At 37.5% G+C, this 19,013-nt stretch overlaps 2 protein-coding genes across 2 annotated transcripts in view; one reads left to right on the top strand and one right to left on the bottom strand.

The window, feature by feature from the left end:
- The window catches only part of srek1ip1 (SREK1-interacting protein 1), a 43,066-nt gene extending 38,516 nt beyond the window's left edge, over positions 1-4,550 (bottom strand). The window contains exon 1 of the mRNA XM_039758684.1: positions 4,472-4,550. Within this exon, the coding sequence (XP_039614618.1) occupies positions 4,472-4,484 (13 nt within the window). The 5' untranslated portion in view covers positions 4,485-4,550. The remainder of the gene's footprint in view (positions 1-4,471) is intronic.
- Positions 4,551-4,832: 282 nt separating this feature from the next.
- Positions 4,833-19,013, top strand: part of cwc27 (CWC27 spliceosome associated cyclophilin) — a 232,162-nt gene continuing 217,981 nt past the window's right edge. Inside the window, exons 1-2 of the mRNA XM_039758683.1 lie at positions 4,833-5,159; positions 15,045-15,141. Of these exons, the coding sequence (XP_039614617.1) occupies positions 5,118-5,159; positions 15,045-15,141 (139 nt within the window). The 5' untranslated portion in view covers positions 4,833-5,117. The remainder of the gene's footprint in view (positions 5,160-15,044; positions 15,142-19,013) is intronic.

Raw genomic sequence — 19,013 nt, 5'->3', positions numbered from 1 at the left:
ACAGTTCTACAAGGAGCACTTGATTGAGTGCGTTTAGAGCTCTTCAGATGAAACTCTTTCTGAACCGCGAGGTCCATACAGGAAAGGTTAGAAGCGTTTGCCATGTGAGAAACAGATCAAATAGGAAGCATGGCTGAGGCAGCGTGTGCTTGATGCTGTATATCGATAATTCTCTTTCCGAACAGCTGCTCCGAGTGGTGCAGTGAGAGTAATATGGAAAAAGATGATCCGCTGTGGCAACCCCTAACGGGAGAAGCTGAAAAAGAAGAAGAAGGTGCAGCGAGAGTAACAATGCTAAAGCAGCTATGGCATTTAGAATAGTTTGACCATTCCGTGGACCATTATATTGTTACTGGTTAATTACAATCAGCTGCATTAAACTAATAAACAATATGTGGTTAATTTCAGTGTATTTATAAAGCTGCGTCAGGAAAAGAAAGGATAACCACACAGGAACAGTAGCACTGCTTTGACGCTGGTTGCGGCCAGTCTGCAAAATGAAGCGGAGAACTTGCGTATGACAGGGTATGAGGTACCGTGGAAATGTGCGTGGCTTTACGCCAAGTTTAGGTTTTATACATTGCGATTTAAACGTGGAAACGTTCTTACGCAACATTTCTGTGCGTACACACTGTTTATATATGAGGCCCCAAGTCATCACCATCTGCCTAGAAATAAAGGAAAAATATTATTGCCAAATAAATTGAATACATATCAATAAATATCTTAAATGTACAACATTAATAGTTTTTCATTAATTCATAGGTTTAATGTCTTCATAAAATCCATAAAACCTCAATAACAGAAGTTTTTTTCTTGTTTTGAAAACCACACTGTGTTGATTTTATTCTTGTGAAAAAATTTCATCAACAAAGAAACTGTGATGAAGGCAGCTTTTTGTGACAGTGGACCGGTTTGCTAATTGAGAAAAGTTTAAATGTGTATTAATACTTTTTATCAGTTTGATGCATTATTATTATTTACAATAAAATTTGCATTTGACCCTTTTCATTTAAATAAATGCACCATACAATTTTATAAATCTGCTTAACCCTAGCAGGATCGCAAGTGGATGGAGCTTATCCCAGCAAGCCTATGGCACAAGGTAGGAACAATTCCAGGACAGTGTACCAGTCCATCGCAGGGTTGAACACATGCATACACACTAGGCCCAATTTAGCATTGCCAATGTACCTAACCTGTAGGTCATTACCCTGTGGGAGGAGACTGAAGAACCTGGAGGAAACACTGACATGGGAAAACAGGCAAATTCCATACAGTGAGAATCCAGGACACAAACCCTGGTCTCCTTGCTGCAGGGCAGCAGCCCTACCACTAAGCCATCCTTAATAAATTAGTAAATAATTTAATAATAAAATGTAAATAAAATGTAACGATGCCTTTATAAGGACAGACCTATAACAGAATATCTAACAAAAAACGGTGAACAAGATTCTTATGTGCCAGACGTAAAACAAACAATCCAGCTCCAGGAAACAAAATGCACAAATGCTTTTTTTAAGCTGAAATACAGTCTTGGTTTTGGCTTCATAACAAACTTCTACTGAACTATTTCAACAGGCACATGCTGAATACCATCTCACAGTTTAAACTTTATCAACACATAATTCTTACGTTTCTGAACCCTCTTTCTTAATTATAAGGTTACTGGGAGACCTTTTAAGAGTATGCTTTTCCTGGCACATGCAAACATAACTTTCTGGACCTCTGCGTACAGTAGTGCAGTGGTGTCCCCAGCCTGCACAGAGAGAAGAGGATTTCAGCCCGAATTATGCCACTTATAGTCAAAACAGCATAACAGTTCTGACTGCAAAGTATGATGAGAGTTATAGATGACACACATCCACCTTAGTGTACAAGGTTAGTTTAGATTTACCAGTTAATTTAACATACATATCTTTGGTATGATGAAAATAGCAATTGAAATAAACGTATAGATAACCCCATAACTCTTTCTGATTCTTTTTACAGACAAAGTCTATCTTTCATGAACCATGTGCTAAAAATAAATAAACAAACAAAACACAGAGCTGCACTTTTATTTCAAGTTTCAGTATACATTTTTTTAAATACTGCAATGGTTTTGTAAGATAACACTGGGAAAAAAGTGGACTGCTGTAGAACAAAAACTGAGCGTACTGAGTGTAACATGGAAACCAGGAATTGGAGGTCAATTTCCAACTCATGCAGTCCAAAGAACTGCAGTAATAGCTTTTAATGGATTGTGCCTTGTCACACACATCTTGTTACTTAAAACTATAGCTTCTAATTAGTTTTTCATTAATTAAACATATCACCTTTTTATAATTACTGAAAAATCAGTTTATGACATTATCTAATCTAGAACATTTATTCAAATACCCTTCAGTATTTTTTCCAAATAAGAAAGTTTTTAAATTAAAAACTAACTTCTGTTTGCCTACTATTGTTTAATTCAAGCATTCACAAACTGAATAAAATGATATCTAAAATGACTGTAAAAATAAAGTTTTCATTGTAAAAATGGCGAATTCAAAGGTATTTTCTTTTTCTTTCTGAACTACTTTGTGAGCTGTTATTATTTTCCTAAATTCATTATTTATCCCAACACACAAAAAAAAATAATACAAACAACTGAACCCCTGTGCAATAAAAAAAGATCACATTAAGACCATCATGGACAATTCTGCTATTGGGAAAGGTGATATTATTTAATACATTACTGATTACCATTAATGGTTTTTTTGAAAGATGTGTTTTTTAAATTTCATGCTGTGTTCATACTGTTGAACACTGATGAAAATCAGAAATATAAGTCTAAATAAAAAAGAGGAAAAAGTTATTCAATGATGTCAGGTCTGTCTAGAAACAGTTACTAACAGTTAACTAAATAAACTTATCAGAACGGCACAAAACTGAAAAAAGATTCAAGCAACCTCTTACATTCAAATGCAATCAGATCTGTGAAACAATGCAAAGAAGAAACATTAAAAGGGTTCATTTTGACAAATGCTGAACATAATTATAAGTAAAGATTAAAATGACTGTCAATACTAAATTTAAGCTAAAATATAAACTAAACCTTACTTTAATTGAAAGAAAGCATGTACACACATATTAATCAAACATATGGAATATCAAATTTAGAACACACTGTTACTATGTAGATCTATTTATTAATTCAGATATTGAGTTAATAACAATTTTTGTCTGCCACCTCATGGCTCACTGGTAAGAGAAAACACCCACACTTGATATCATATTTGACTTGTCTTTAGGTCTTTGCAAGACTTCATGCGGTTTCCTTAATATTTTTGGCCCTCTAGATCCCTCATTGTTAGGCTTTATTTGACCCAGATTTTATGCAGGAAATTGCAACCTTGTGACAAAGATTAAACTAATAGGTGTTTTTAGCAAATATGAGCAGAAAGACCTGAAATGGTACAAGCCACATCAACTGACCCTAAGAATTTGCTCCCTATGGGACTATGAGGGGTCAAATTTATTCATTTACACAAAACTTTGAAGAAAAAAAATAGAAGATCGCTGATCATGAATATGATCATACCTTTGATATTTGATTTTTTACAGCCACTCCCAGAGGGTTAAAAGACAACAGTCAACCATAAGCATGTGGGATATCGTTTTGGGTTATTTCAAGCTCAGTGATTAAGAAAATTATGTTATTTTTGATTTATTGACTTATATCTGCGCATGAAAAATGACAAATTTGTGTTACAATCGAGAATATTTATACCTTTAAACATTTAAAGTGAGGCACACAATTTAATATTTCAAATATATCACGCAACTATTCTTGCTTATTATGTACGTCTATCACATGAAATAACTCAACGTTTCTTATGAACACCCTGAATTTGGGCGGGTTACGTTATTTCAGGCTTTCTTTCATTAAATTAATAATAAGGCAATAAGGTAGGAAGTGTAGTGTTGTGGTTAAGACAATGGCAAGTTGCCTTGGATAAAGACTACAGTGTCCAGTTTTTAAAAGTCCTAAACGAACAGATTTTCGTGGTTCCAAAAAAGGAACATGGCACTTTAATCGAGCGAGTGTGCTTGACGCAAATACAACTGAAGACCAATCGAGTTGCCCATATCCTGCGCCTTGTGAAAATGTACGTGAAATCATAGTGTGTGTGTGTGTGTGTGTGTCGTCGTGTTTCGGGTGTCTAAAAACGGGACACTGTGTTCAATATCAAGACAAAATGCATAAAACTAAATGCGATGCATGAACGGAGGACTGTGCTGAAAAAACCGGGACGTCTGGCCAGCCTATCTGATGCGCAGAGCCTAAAATCGGAGTTGTCACTGTCAAACAGGAACCTGTGGACACACTTATTAACGGCATCAGTCTAATAATAAGTTAGCAATAACATTAGGAATCCAAATCTCTATTCATCATATAAATGATAAAGTCTTCATTAATTAATAATAAAAATAACATCATAACCTGGTATGGCCATAGTGAGTTTCAGGTAGCGAGCTCCACTATTTAATGAAACAACTTCAAAACTTCCCCAAAGTCCGCAATTAACTCATTCCGCCTGGAAACAAAAAGATTAATATATATATCTATATAAGCAGTGTTTTATTTTTAACTGATATACATATTTATATATAGAAGTTACAGAGAGACACTTTCTCAAATAATCTGTTATTTATATAAAGACCTAAAATATATTTTATTATTTTTGTTTCATACAATGAACAGTTTAAAAAACGGAAATGCTATCGTTCGGCTGTAAAAACGGTTACACATTGAACGTGGTTGATACCAAAATCGAGTATAGAAATTTAAAGGGGAGTAACGAGTATGAAAGAATCATATACAGATGATTATTTTAATTAACAGCATGATTTCATAATGAATATGAAAGACTGTTCTTTTAATCTGAAGTTTACTGTCTATTTACGTTTATCGGTTTATGTAATGTGAGTGTTCTTTTTAGAAAATGTCACTCCTATTTTTGGTTAAGATCCATTTAATCAAAATGGCGGTATATTAAAAAGTCTGCGCTGTTTCTGTATAAGGGCTGTAAACGTGTATTTCCTAATTAGCCTAATAATAATAATACGTTGTCAAAAATAACACCAAGATGAGTAACATTTATATACAGGAACCTCCGACGAATGGAAAGGTAATATCTCCTTATTTCACTTTTTTGTTATTCTCTGACAAGTATTTTAAGTTATATTTTAAGTATACCCTCCTTTTGGTGTTAAGGTATGTGATACATCAATGATTCGTATTTTAAACAAATATATTGCTTTCAAAGAAGGGTCATATGTTGTCTAAAGCTGATCTTCAGAAAAAGTAATCTGAAACCGTTAAGAGAGTTCATTGTTTATTTAAAAATATTGTACAAAACCCTTAGTTTCACATGGTGGCATCTTTACATCAGGCATAAGTTGGCAGTAATGATACAAAAATACTTAGTTAATATTTAAATTATTCTACAAATTAAAGATATTGCAGCGCTTGCGTGTGCTGTAAATCAGTAAGCGCATACTATAGTTCCTGAGGATTATTTTATAATTTGTTGCTCTCTAAGTCAAGGAGTTCCATGACTAATACAATTTGTTATTGAAAAACTATTTCATTACAAAGATGGTTAGCACACAGCCGCTGTTAGTTTTGTGGCAAATTTACCGTAAAAAATCGGGTTCACTTTAAATTTGAAACACCTGGGACCTCTTGCATAACGCCGTGCGTAGAATTCGCACTATAATATGACGTAAGCACAAAAGCCGAAATGTGCTTAAGCACAGAAAATTCCAGATGCAAGAATCTGTGCGTACTCCAACGTTCGCGTTCTTCCGCTAAATAAATCCCGGTCAGCGTGAAAACTGACGTGCACGCGCCTTCTGTCCCGCCTCGTCTCATCCCAGAATTAAGCCGCTTTGAGTATACAAATCAATATAAATAGACCTTAAGCTCATCCTTCTGTGAAAAGACAATGGTAAAAGCACGGGGTGGAAATATAAGAATTTCAGCGAATACCAAGTGGAGGCAAAGGAAAAACATACTATTTGTTTAATTAAACTGTGGTATAATCAACAAAAGGAAGTTGATCGAGTGACATAGCGTGTTGGAGAAACTTGAAAGCTCAGATATCAAAGGCGAGTCGTAGCCCACGACTGAGTGTCATGAACAACAACAACATTTATTTATATAGCACATTTTCATACAAACAGTAGCTCAAAGTGCTTTACATATTAAAGAATAGAAAAATGAAAGACACAATTATAAAACAAAATAAATCAACATTAACATCGAATAAGAGTAAGGTTCAATGGCCAGGGGGGACAGAAAAAACAAAAAAAACTCCAGACGGCTGGAGAAAAAATAAAATCTGTAGGGATTCCAGACCAGGAGACCGCCCAGTCCCCTCTGGGCATTCTACCTAATATAAATGAAATAGTCCTCTTTGGATTTAGGATTCTCACGGAAGGGCTTGATGATGATGATGGTCACGTAGACTTCTGGCTTTTAATCCGTCCATCATTGTTGGAGCATCATGAAGCTTTGAGTAGGTGGAGGTGGCGCAGGCCACCACCACAAAGAAACCGGAAAAAGAAACAGAAAAGAGAGTAGGGGTCAGTACGATTTTAGAGCCACCATGAATAGTTATTTTGAGGAGATTGAACATAGAGTATCAGGATTAAGTTAAATTACGATTAAAATGAAGTTATAAAAAGGCCATGTTAAAGTAATGTGTTTTCAGCAGTGTTTTAAAGTGCTCTACTGTATCAGCCTGGCTAATTCCTATTGGCAGGCTATTCCAGATTTTAGGTGCATAGCAGCAGAAGGCGCCTCACCACTTCTTTTAAGTTTTGTTCTTGGAATTCTAAGGAGACACTCATTTGAGGATCTGAGGTTACGATTTGGAATATAAGGTGTCAGACATTCCGATATATAAGATGGGGCGAGATTATTTAAGGCTTTATAAACCATAAGCAGAATTTTAAAGTCAATCCTGAATGACACAGGTAACCAGTGTAGTGACATTAAAACTGGAGAAATGTGTTCGGATTTTCTTTTCCTAGTTAGGATTCTAGCAGCTGCATTCTGCACTAGTTGCAAACGATTTATATCTTTTTTGGGTAGTCCTGAGAGGAGTGCATTACAGTAATCTAGTCGACTGAAAACAAACGCGTGAACTAATTTCTCAGCATCTTTCAGTGATATAAGCGGTCTAACTTTACTTATGTTTCTTAAGTGAAAAAATGCTGTCCTAATGATCTGATTAATATGTGATTTAAAATTCAGATTACAGTCAGCAATCACCCCTAAGCTTATTAGGGTACAGAGGAAAAAAAAGGCTTCAATCTCGAAATTTCCACTTTAATCATGTACTTTATTTTGTCATTAAAGTAGAACATCATAAACATCTTAAAATTGTTTAATTAACCAAATCACATCATAATTAAAGTAGCACGTTAAATAATTTGTTTTGTATGTGATCTTATATGTGCTCTATGTGTGTGAATCACTATGTGGTTATATATTGCAGCAGTACTCATGGACGGCCCTGGGCAGAGAGAATCGGTGGCTCATTCGCCCGCCAATGTCAATATGGTATGGCCAAGTCCGTAGCGGACACTGCATAGCCGCCTCGTGCTGATGACACAAGCATTTAACTTTTGTCGAAATTTGCAGTTGCGTTTTTAGCTGTGTCGTTATTTTCTCTTTCTGTTTTATCTATACTAACTAGTAAAATACCCGCGCTTCGCAGCGGCAAAGTACTGCCTTAAAATTGTTATTAAGAAGAAAACTAAACCTTTTTAAACTGAGGGAAAATATACCAATAATTATTTGTTAAGGATCTGTTTGTATACCACATTGTTATTTTGGCTGTCCGGTTGTAATATGACCAAGCTGTGCGCTGAGCTTACTCTTGAGCATGCAACGTACAGTTGGCCATGTGAAAAGCAATCTTATCTCAAATGACTGATGACGGTACAGGAGATAATTATACTACACAGGAGCACTATAAGAGTGAAATGCTTAAGCTCTTCACCTATGCATCTGCATGTGAGTTGATGGCTGCCGATAAATTGTTCGGTTTTCGCTTTCAAGTGTACCGAAATGGCCAAATATTTTACACCTTTCGACAACCACCAATGCCTCTTAAACATCTTAGATTCACAGGTGACGATTTCAGTAGTGGACACTTTGATGTTTATGAATGTTTAAACTCTCAAAAGCTGGATGTGAAGTTATCGATGAAACCGGTTGTATACTTACAATGCTTGACAGATGCTGAATGTCACTTCAACATAACAAGTCCTGCAAATACTGTCGTAATTGAAACAAACCATGAAACTCAAACCGATTATGACAGCAGCAATCCAAGCTGTGAGATTTGAAACAAGATTACTGTTCACATGGCCAACTGTACGTTACATGCTCAAGAGTAAGCTCAGCGCACAGCTTGGTCATATTACAACCGAAAGGCCGAACTGACAATGTGGTATACAAAGAGATCCTTAACAAATAATTATTGGTATATTTTCCCTCAGTTTAAAAAGGTTTAATTTTCTTCTTAATAAAAATTTTAAGGCAGTACTTCGCCGTTGCGAAGCGAGGTATTTTGATAGTATTCAATATATATTGGCATGGCTGCCCCTGCAGTCGTTGCTTTTCTTTCTATAAATAACCGATCGCCACACAGTCAGCTCTGTAATAGATGTTAAGCCATCTGTAAGCTTAGAGTGCCGATTGTTTAAAACGTTTAAGGAACATTGAACTCTCTTCCTAGTACATGTTTAATTATTCTATCCTTCACACTAGTCCCAGTGAAGAGTATAGATTATTTAAATGAAGTTAAAGTTTTACCTGTATAATATAATAAACATATTTTGCTGCATTTCATCTTAAAAATATCTTCATCATATGTAAATACACGCTTTATAAAGTGGCTCAGGTTGTGCAATATTATAACTGTAGTGCAAGTTTACAGTGAGGTAATTGTACTTATAAGTACAAACAGTTCTACAAGGAGCAATTGATTGAGTGCATTTATAGTTCTTGGGATGAAACTGTTTCTGAACCGCGAGGTCCGTACAGGAAAGTCTTTGAAACGTGCTTGATACTGTATACCGATAATTCTCTTTCTGATCTGCTGCTGCTGTGATTAACACTCAGATACAGTGATTTAAATACTCCGAGTGGTGCAGCGAGAGTAATATGGAAACAGATGATCCAATGTGGCAACTCCTAACGGGAGCAGCTGAAAGAAGAAGGTGCAGTGAGAGTAACAATGCTAAAGCAGTTATGGTATTTGGAATATTATGGCTATTCCCTGGACCATTATATTGTTACAAGTTAATTACAATCAGATGCATTACACTAATAAACAATATGAGGTTAGTTTCAGCGTATTTATAAAGCCGCGTCAGGAAAATAAGGAGTAACCACACAGGAACAGTAGCACTGCTTTGACGCCAGGTGCCGCCAGTTTGCAAAACCAAGCGGAGAACTTGCATATGACAAGGTATGAGGTACCGTGGAAAAGTGCGTGGGTTTATGCCAAGTGTAGGTTTTATACATCACGATTTGAACGTGGAAAAGTTCTTACGAAACATTTCTGTGCGTACGCACCGTTTATTCATGAAGCCCCTGGAGTTGAGTTGGGTGTCTTGTAGGTGTTGCAGATAAAATGCAAAGCCAGGTTCTTACTGTGCTTTAAATTAGTTATATGATTATACTTTTGTATTTTCTTTCAAGACATTAAACTGCAACCATTTTGTTGTAGTTAATAGAAGTGGAAGTAACCAGGGATGACATGATACAATATTATCTCAAGACTTATTGTATTGTAGTATAAGTATTGTAAATTGAAATATGCAATTTCTATATAATGTATAATTTTCTATATTAAAATGTTAATTTTGGTATTTTTTTGTATAATTAAATTATAGACCACAGGTATCACTTGTTCATTTTTATCTGCCTATTGTTCTGCAGCTATAAAAACACTAAACTAAATAAATCCATCCATCCAACCATCTTTTTCTGCTTATCCGAGATCAGGTCACGGGGGCAGCAACTTTAGCAGAGATACCCAGACTTCCCATTCACCGGCCACTTCTTCTAGCTCTTCCGGGGGAATCCTGAGGCGTTTCCAGGCCAGCTGAGAGACATAGTCCCTCCAGCGTGTCCTGGGTTTTCCCTGGGGCCTCCTCCAGGTTAGACATGCCCGGAACACCTCACCAGGGATGTGTCCAGGAGGCATCCTGATAAGATGCCCGAGCTACCTCATCTGACTCCTCTTGATGCGGACGAGCAGCGGCTCTACTCTGAAACTGAAAATAACCTTAACGAAGTTACCTTAAAATGCGTATACAGTGCATCTGGAAAGTATTCACAGCGCATCACTTTTTCCACATTTTTTTATGTTGAAAACTTATTCCAAAATGGATAAAATTCATTTTTTTCCTCAGAATTCTACACACAACACCCCATAATGACAACATGAAAAAAGTTTACTTGAGATTTTTGCAATTTTCTTAAAAATAAAAAAATTGAGAAAGCACATGTACATAAGTATTCACAGCCTTTGCCATGAAGCACAAAATTGAGCTTGGGTGCATCCTGTTTCCCCTGATCATCCTTGAGATGTTTCTGCAACTTAATTGGAGTCCACCTGTGGTGAATTCAGTTGATTGGACATGATTTGGAAAGGCACACGCCTGTCTATATAAGGTCCCACAGTTGACAGTTCATGTCAGAGCACAAACCAAGCATGAAGTCAAAAGAGTTGTGTGTAGACCTCCGAGACAGAATTGTCTCAAGGCACAAATCTGGGGAAGGTTACAGAAAAATTTCTGCTGCTTTGAAGGACCCAATGAGCACAGTGGCCTCCATCATCCATAAGTGGGAGAAGTTCAAAACCACCAGGACTCTTCCTAGAGCTGGCCGGCCATCTAAACTGAGCGATCGGGGCCGAAGGGCCTTAGTCAGGGAGGTAACCAAGAACCTGATGGTCACTCTGTCAGAGCTCCAGAGGTCCTCTGTGGAGAGAGGAGAACCTTCCAGAAAGACAACCATCTCTGCAGCAATCCACCAATCAGGCCTGTATGGTAGAGTGGCCAGACGGAAGCCTCTCCTTAGTAAAAGGCACATGGCAGCCCACCTGGAATTTGCCAAAAGGCACCTGAAGGACTCTCAGACCACGAGAAACAAAATTCTCTGGTCTGATGAGAGAAAGATTGAACTCTTTATTGTGAATGCCAGGCGTCATGTGTGGAGGAAACCAGGCACTGCTCATCACCAGGCCAATACCATCCCTACAGTGAAGCATGATGGTGACAGCATCATGCTGTGGGGATGTTTTTCAGTGGCAGGAACTGATAGACTAGTCAGGATAAAGGGAAAGATGACTGCAGCAATGTACAGAGACATCCTGGCTGAAAACCTGCTCCAGAGTGCTCAGACCTCAGACTGGGGCGACGGTTCATCTTTCAGCAGGACAACGGCCCTAAGCACACAGCCAAGTTATCAAAGGAGTGGCTTCAGGACAACTCTGTGAATGTCCTTGAATGGCCCAGCCAGAGCCCAGACTTGAATCTGATTGAACATCTCTGGAGAGATCATAAAATGGCTGTGCACCAATGCTTCCCATCCAACCTGATGGAGCTTGAAAGGTGCTGCAAAGAGGAATGGGCGAAACTGGCCAAGGAGAGGTTTGCCAAGCTTGTGGCATCATATTCAAAAAAAGACTTGAGGCTGTAATTACTGCCGAAGGTGCATCGACAAAGTATTGAGCAAAGGCTGTGAATGTTATTTCTCAGTTTTTTTATCTATACTAATAAAAGGCAAAGCCCTCACTGACTGACTCACTCATCACTAATTCTCCAACTTCTCGTGTAGGTAGAAGGCTGAAATTTGGCAGGGTCATTCCTTACAGCTTACTTACAAAAGTTAAGCAGGTTTCATTTCGAAATTCCATGCGTAACGGCCATAACTGAATCCTACTTACATACATATATACGTCCATAGCCTGCAGCTCGGTCACCGTGTGAGGTGGGGTTGCGTTCTGCATCCCCCGGCTTCCCACGTAGTTGGCTGCCTGCTTATATTGCGTCCCCCATTCCCATGACTCCCATGTAGTTGGCAGCCTGCCTTATATAGATTTAAATGAGCAGAGCAGACACGCTGGCAAACAACACTGAAATCTCTCTTTTGTTGATTTCATTATACTTTGCCCTTTCTCTGTGCAGTTTTTCCCCCTTTGTTGTATCTTAATAATGACAATTTAAAACAAACAGATCAGACACGCTGGCAAACAACACTGAATAATCAATGGCTGCAAATACTAAATGTCCTGGCCTGTGTACTTTTCCCTAGAGGCCTAGACCCCATTCAGTCTTTCTGATTCCAAATCATACTTTCTACCCATCATGGCGTCAGACGGTTAGTCGACCTTCTTCTGTGTCTGACGCCTTCTGGTGGCTATTGTTTGCAGTATGGAAACGCACGGAAGGCGAGAAGGCGGAAGCGGATGCATCGTTGGATGGTATCGGCCGTGCCTTGTGATATGACACGTTTTGGCTATGCTACGCTCTGAGCCAGGAATTATCTTATTATTCCTGCTCTGAGCCTGATATAAGAGCTGATGCCTGATTCAGTCATTCATTTGTCAATGCGGCGTTTGAGGTGAGCCGTTTTCACTGAAGTTAAAGCTTAAACTTAAAAGAGTTCAACTTGCCAATTTATTTTGTAGGACAAAATTGAAAGTGCTGACAGTTTTTTTTTTTTAAGTTTAATTTTAGCTCTTTATTCTTTAAGTACTGCTGTACACACTTTACTGTATAGTCTCAAGTCTGCAGACTGTACTCTCTGTAAATTTCGTCGTACTTGTGAATCTGACAGTATTAATTCATATATTAATAATGAATGAATATTTGACACAAGTCACAACAACATTTGCGGATGCTTACCTGTTCCTTACACTTACATCTTTATTTTACTTTGCTTTCATTTAGTTTAGAGTGCAGCGTGACATTGCTTCTTTCCTTGCCTCTTTGGAATTTGATTTGCTGTCTCTTCTTTTGAAGTCGGGACATGCACTAGTAGTAGCACATGTACTGTACGTGGGATGCAATATGGTGAATGAAGCACCTTTATCCTGCAAGTGTAACTGACCTAATAAAGTACACTAATGAGTTTTGCTCTCTATTTGCTCTTCAGGAAAGCGTGTCTTTCAGTCAATTTTCACGAACTGTTTTGGCAAGATCTAGCCTGTAATTTCACAAAAAATAGCATACAATGGTATAGAACCCTACTTTGAAAATGGATATATGTTTGTGGTTTAATAATATGATTGTTTCAAATGGAAGAAACTCATACAGAATAAGATGCAGGAAACACAAAAATAGGCATTTCCATTATTAAAGTCTAACTGGCTTCTGGGGGCTCCGGCCTCCCACCTGGTGTACCAGGTTGCCCCCAGAAAAATCTGGTCACTGTACTTTAGCTACATAATACATTAATTAAACAATTAGAAGACCTGCAAAAGAACCTAATTGAGGAAACTATTTTTACTGACAGTGGCTCAGGGGAGAGAGTTTGTATTCCTCGCATTCCCATTATACCCTCTGATCTCCCATTTCAATTCAAATGCCTCCAATTTCCAATAAGGCTCTGCTTTGCAGTAACAATTAATAAGTCTCGGGGACAGACCCTACAAAATGTTGGCATTGATTTGTGGCAAGATTGCTTTTCACATGGCCAACTATACGTTGCATGCTCAAGAGTAAGCTCAGCGCACAGCTTGGTCATATTACAACCTGCGGGCCAACTGACAACGTGGTATACAAAGAGATCCTTAAAAATAATTATTGGTATATTTTCCCTCAGTTTAAAAAGGTTTAATTTTCTTCTTAATAAAAATTTTAAGGCAGTACTTCGCCGCTGCGAAGCGAGGGTATTTTGATAGTATTCAATATATATTGGCATGGCTGCCCCTGCAGTCGTTGCTTTTCTTTCTATAAATAACCGATCGCCACACAGTCAGCTCTGTAATAGATGTTAATAGATGTTATCACTATTGGTGTCAGAGGAAATGTGGAAGTCACTAAGCCTTGTGCTGTGGTAGCCTGCAGTCACGCAAGGGGTGAGTCAATTGTGCAGGTCAGGCACTGACATTCTACCCACTCATGTGCAAGCCTTAGATACAATATCAGTGCACAAAGAAACAAGCTTCTCCTGTCCTGATTGCAACACTGGGCTCTGCGTTGGTGACTGTCTCAAAACATATCTCACAAAGGACATGTACTAAAGCTGCATCAGTACATACCTTTTCTACTGTATCTATTTTGACATGTTGGTGTTTACATTTTTCTGTTACACATACTAACTCTTGTTCTTGCTTGGGGACGGGGAGGAATTCAACAATTTTTCCAGTTATAAACATAACACTAAGGAGGCTAGACCCTGTCCGAGGCACACTTTCATTGGGAAAAGTGGCTGTACTTTTGCATAAGTCACTTTAACAGGAAAACATTTTTAAAATAGCACTACTCTATGGTACCCTTTAGCAGCACAAAGTTTGCTTATCTTTTTTCATTAATCGTATTCTTCTTCAAGCAAACATTCCTAGCAGCTGCATGCTTGTAGCACGATAGTTGAACATAACGTGTTTTCACTGATACCACATCTTGCTTGCTTTTCTGTACTGGCTCTGTACCCAGCACACATAATTTAGTATATTGCATATATATATTTATATTTTAAATGAAATTGCAAAAATACAGTCCTACCTTTTTATTTTCTGCAAAGCTTGGTTTTAATGTAAAAATTTTTTAGTACTAACAACATCTATAGAGAAGCATATCCTAAATGTTGTTGTAATGGAGAATTATTTGTATTCTAGTAGAGTTAAAATCCAAATGAAATAAATGGTCCATCCATTTTACCACTTGTTAACAACTGTCTGCATATTCCTTTAAAATCTATCAATTTGAAAACATCAACATAAATTGAATATACTGAAGCTATTTTTTTTTTCTCCCCTCAGATTTTATTAAAGACAACAGCTGGTGATATTGATGTTGAGTTATGGTCAAAAGAGGCACCGAAAGCATGTCGGAATTTTATTCAACTATGTATGGAAGGTAAGCAGAATTATTTTTCGAGTATACTGTATACTAATTCAAGAACAAACTGTGTATCTAAAATCACTTACTTTTGTATATGTACTGTATACATCAAATAGTGAATTTTCTTTATTTAATTCAAGATCATTTTGAAGCTATGCCACACCATTTATCACAGGATGTCAGTTTATTATTTTGTTAATTATCAAATAAAATGGCATACATGACCATATGTTTGTGCATCTAAAGTTGGTTTTATATATTTTAATTTTCAATGAACATTCAGGAATCTAAAGAACATACAGAGTAGTGGAGTGCTGGAGACTATTCTGGTAGCATTGGATGAAAGGCAAGATACAACTCAGGGCAAAATGTCTATCAACAGAGCACAGACATGATCATACAAGGAACAATTTAACATAATCTGGACATTGTTGTGAATGCAGATGGAAAACCAGAGCTCTTGGAGGAAAACCCATGCAGATCTGATGAATTACTAATATAATTAAACTGTTTTTCATGTTCCCAGCCTTTTCTGCAGCCATTTTCATGTGCTCCATATACATTGGAACCTCGAGATACGAGTTTAATTTGTTCCAGCACTGAGCTCGTATAGTGAATTTCTCATATCTAGAACAAACTTCCCCATTGAAAATAATGGAAATCCAGTTAATCCGTTCCGCACCCCCAAAAATATCAACATAAAAATTAATTTTCCTAACAAAATAATATATACAAGTGGAACCTTGGTTTGCAAGTAACTTGGTTTACGAGTGTTTTGCAAGACAAGCTAAATTTTTTAATTTTGACTTGATAAAACAAGCGATGTCTTGCAATACATGTAGTATGGATACACTTTGTCTGCTGAGCGTCATGTGATCATAACTGAGCTGATGGTTCTTCTCTCTCGTGCGCGTCTCTCCTTATCTCTCTTGCTCGCGCACGCGTTTCTGTCTCTCCTTATCTTGCTCGCTCGTGCCTCTCTCTCTCTCTCTCTCTCTCTCCTTCCTCTTGAGGGCAATCATCTCCTATTCTCTATCTGCATGTCCACAATATTTTTGGATACGCTTATACGGTGAACTGCTACAGCGAAACAATAAAATCACAAGCGCACAAACGCGTAGATCCTCATGCTACGGGAGAACAAGGAACACTGAGTGAGCTGACGGGCTGGCAGCATCAGCTTGGGTGAATCCCCGAGTCGAGGCGGATCGGGAAACGCGTCACACATACCCACAGCCTGGCTCGTGGCTCTTTACGCAAGCCAATGCTTGTATTTAGATCCGAATTTTTCGCTCATACTTTCCTCTTATCTTGAATTTCTCATATACAGAGGTGATCGTATCTCGAGGTTCCACTGTACTTAAGTGTGCTTCTGGCTTCAATTCTTTTTATAGCAAATGAAATGCATTCATTGTATTTTAAAGTGGGAGATTTTTGCTGATCTTTTAAAATTGATTTTAAGGATTTTGTTAAAATGAGTAGAAACATTTTGATAAGGCATGCAGTACTAACATCTTATTCAAATATGATTAGGTAATCTGTCCTCTACCCATCTAGTTAGTTAATTATTTAATTGTCATTGCATCAATGTTGACTCTTGCATCTCAATAGATCGTTCCTATGAATTGTGTTCGATCTTTAGCCAAATGGCTAATATCTGAAAGAGGAGTGTGCATCACTGAAGCTACTGTATCAGTCTATTCACATTACAGGTGTTACTCTCTTGTGTTCACCTTCTTCTTTGCTAAGCATCATTTTATTTTCCAATAATTTTCCTGTTTGCATAATATCTCAAAGTTTTGAGTACAGTGGAATGCTTATCATTTGAGTTTCCTGTGATAATTTAGTTTTAATCTCCTGTTATACTGAAGTGTTTGTTTTTCTGGCAACCCATGGAATTTTCGTCCCAAATAAAATAATTCAAAGGTTCAGTTTTCTTCCTGTTCAGTTTCTTCACTGCCCAAGTTTTACAATCACAGAGAGTTATCAAGAATATCATGATTCAAACAAATCCTTATACTTGTATTTGAAAAATGTGTCTAGGCTCTGAATGGTTGTTTTTCCAAGAACAGTTTTTCATCATATTTCTTGCCTGCTTGTCACCTCATCATAGATCCAAGCAGGCTAATGTTGTCCATTATGTATATTTCTTCTTCATCAAGATTGAATTTGTCCATTATGAATATTTCTTTTCCATCAAGATTGAAATTATCCAGATTGACTATTGTCAAGGTCATTGTCTTCTTCAATATGAGGTGCAGATCCATTTTTAGAATATGTTCTTTGATCTTGGTAAGATGATTTTTCAAATCACCTTTTCTTTCAGCTAATATTTTTGGTATCATCAGTAAAGCAAATGATGATGCGTTTTCTGTCATCAATGCTCTGTGTGTAAGTTGTGGAGATATCATGCAGTTTCAGATTTTCAACCATTCTATTTGTAGTTCTTTTCAAACTTTTGCCTCTTAGTTGATTAAGAGGTTGTGCATGAGAACTATCTTATGTTCTAATATACCTATGCCAATAACATGATCTAGAGTTTCTCCTGAGTTATAGAAAAATGCCTTGCTGTAGTTAATGAGACACATGCACATATCCTTTATTTTGCCTTTTCAAGGATTTGTTTTATGTCAGGTAATGTTCCTTGCCCTTTTCTGGATTTGTCTTTTTCCTTGGCACATTCTTGTTCGATATAATGTTGTGGCTTCAACTGAATGATCTTGAATAGGGTTTTGCTGGCATGTGGGAACAGATCAATTTTGCAACAGTTTCCAGTCAATTGGGGTTTCTTTCGTTAGGTTTGGTTTAAACACATATTTTTCCAGGCTGTTGGGCATAATATTTCTTCCAAATTTCTTGACAGAGCTTTGCTGGTATTATAACAGCTACATCACAATGCTACATTACCTCAATGGGAATGCCAACAGTGCCAGATGGTTTGTTCTTGATATATCTTTCAGTGTTTTTTGTGCTTATGTCATCACTAATGGTTTCTGGTTGTAAGGTACAGGTGAGAACAGTTGGTAATCTGCTTGCTCATCATGATGTAATTACTTGGTATATGCTTTTCTTGATCTTCTCGGTTTTATGTTTGAATTCTTGAGGATCTCTTAATCTTTTAGTTTAAGACCCAGATTTTCTCTTTAATTCTTCAAGATTTAGGAAGACTCCTCTGGTTCTTCCCTTAATATTTTCTAATTCTGTTTCCTTGCACATATTGTTATAGTACTTCTCCTTTTTCGTTTATTGCAGTGCAACCTTCAGTTGAGTTTCACATATGCTTCTCTTTCTCCTTGGGCCCAGCTTCTCTTTGTATCTGAGATTTTCAGCATTTCATCAGTCATCAATTTTAGCTAATTTTGTGTTTTTTAATCTTTGCAAGGATACTTTACTTTCTTTGAACACAAGTTAATGTGTACATCAGCATTCAGCACCCCTCTTACGTGCTTTCCACATGCAATGGTCTAAGGCCGGAGTTATACTTCACGCGACGCATGCTGCAGCGGACGCTCCTGCTACGCAAGCGTTGTAGAGTTCATACTTGTGCGCGTACTTTACGTGAATCTGGAGGAATCCACCAGGTGGCAGTGCGAGATATTATCACGGTGAGAACATGTTCGGCTTCTCTGTGTTGAGAATTGCCTAGAACACTCATTAAATTCTGATGACACCTTACCGCAATATCTTTGAAAATTATGTTTATTGATTAAATCCATCAATCCAGGGATGTGTCCATTCCAGCAAGCATTGGGCACGAGTGAGAAACGATCCCTGGACGAGGCCTCAGCTCATCACAAGGTGAATACAAGCACTCGCATACACTAGCATCATTTTAGCGGCACCAAATCTGCATATCTTTGGAAGGAAACCGGAGCACAGTGTGGAAT

Source organism: Polypterus senegalus, chromosome 7, assembly GCF_016835505.1.
Source record: "Polypterus senegalus isolate Bchr_013 chromosome 7, ASM1683550v1, whole genome shotgun sequence".
Lineage (NCBI taxonomy): Eukaryota > Metazoa > Chordata > Cladistia > Polypteriformes > Polypteridae > Polypterus > Polypterus senegalus.
Note: the sequence above shows the minus strand (reverse complement) of the source record. Positions and strands in the feature narration are given on the sequence as shown.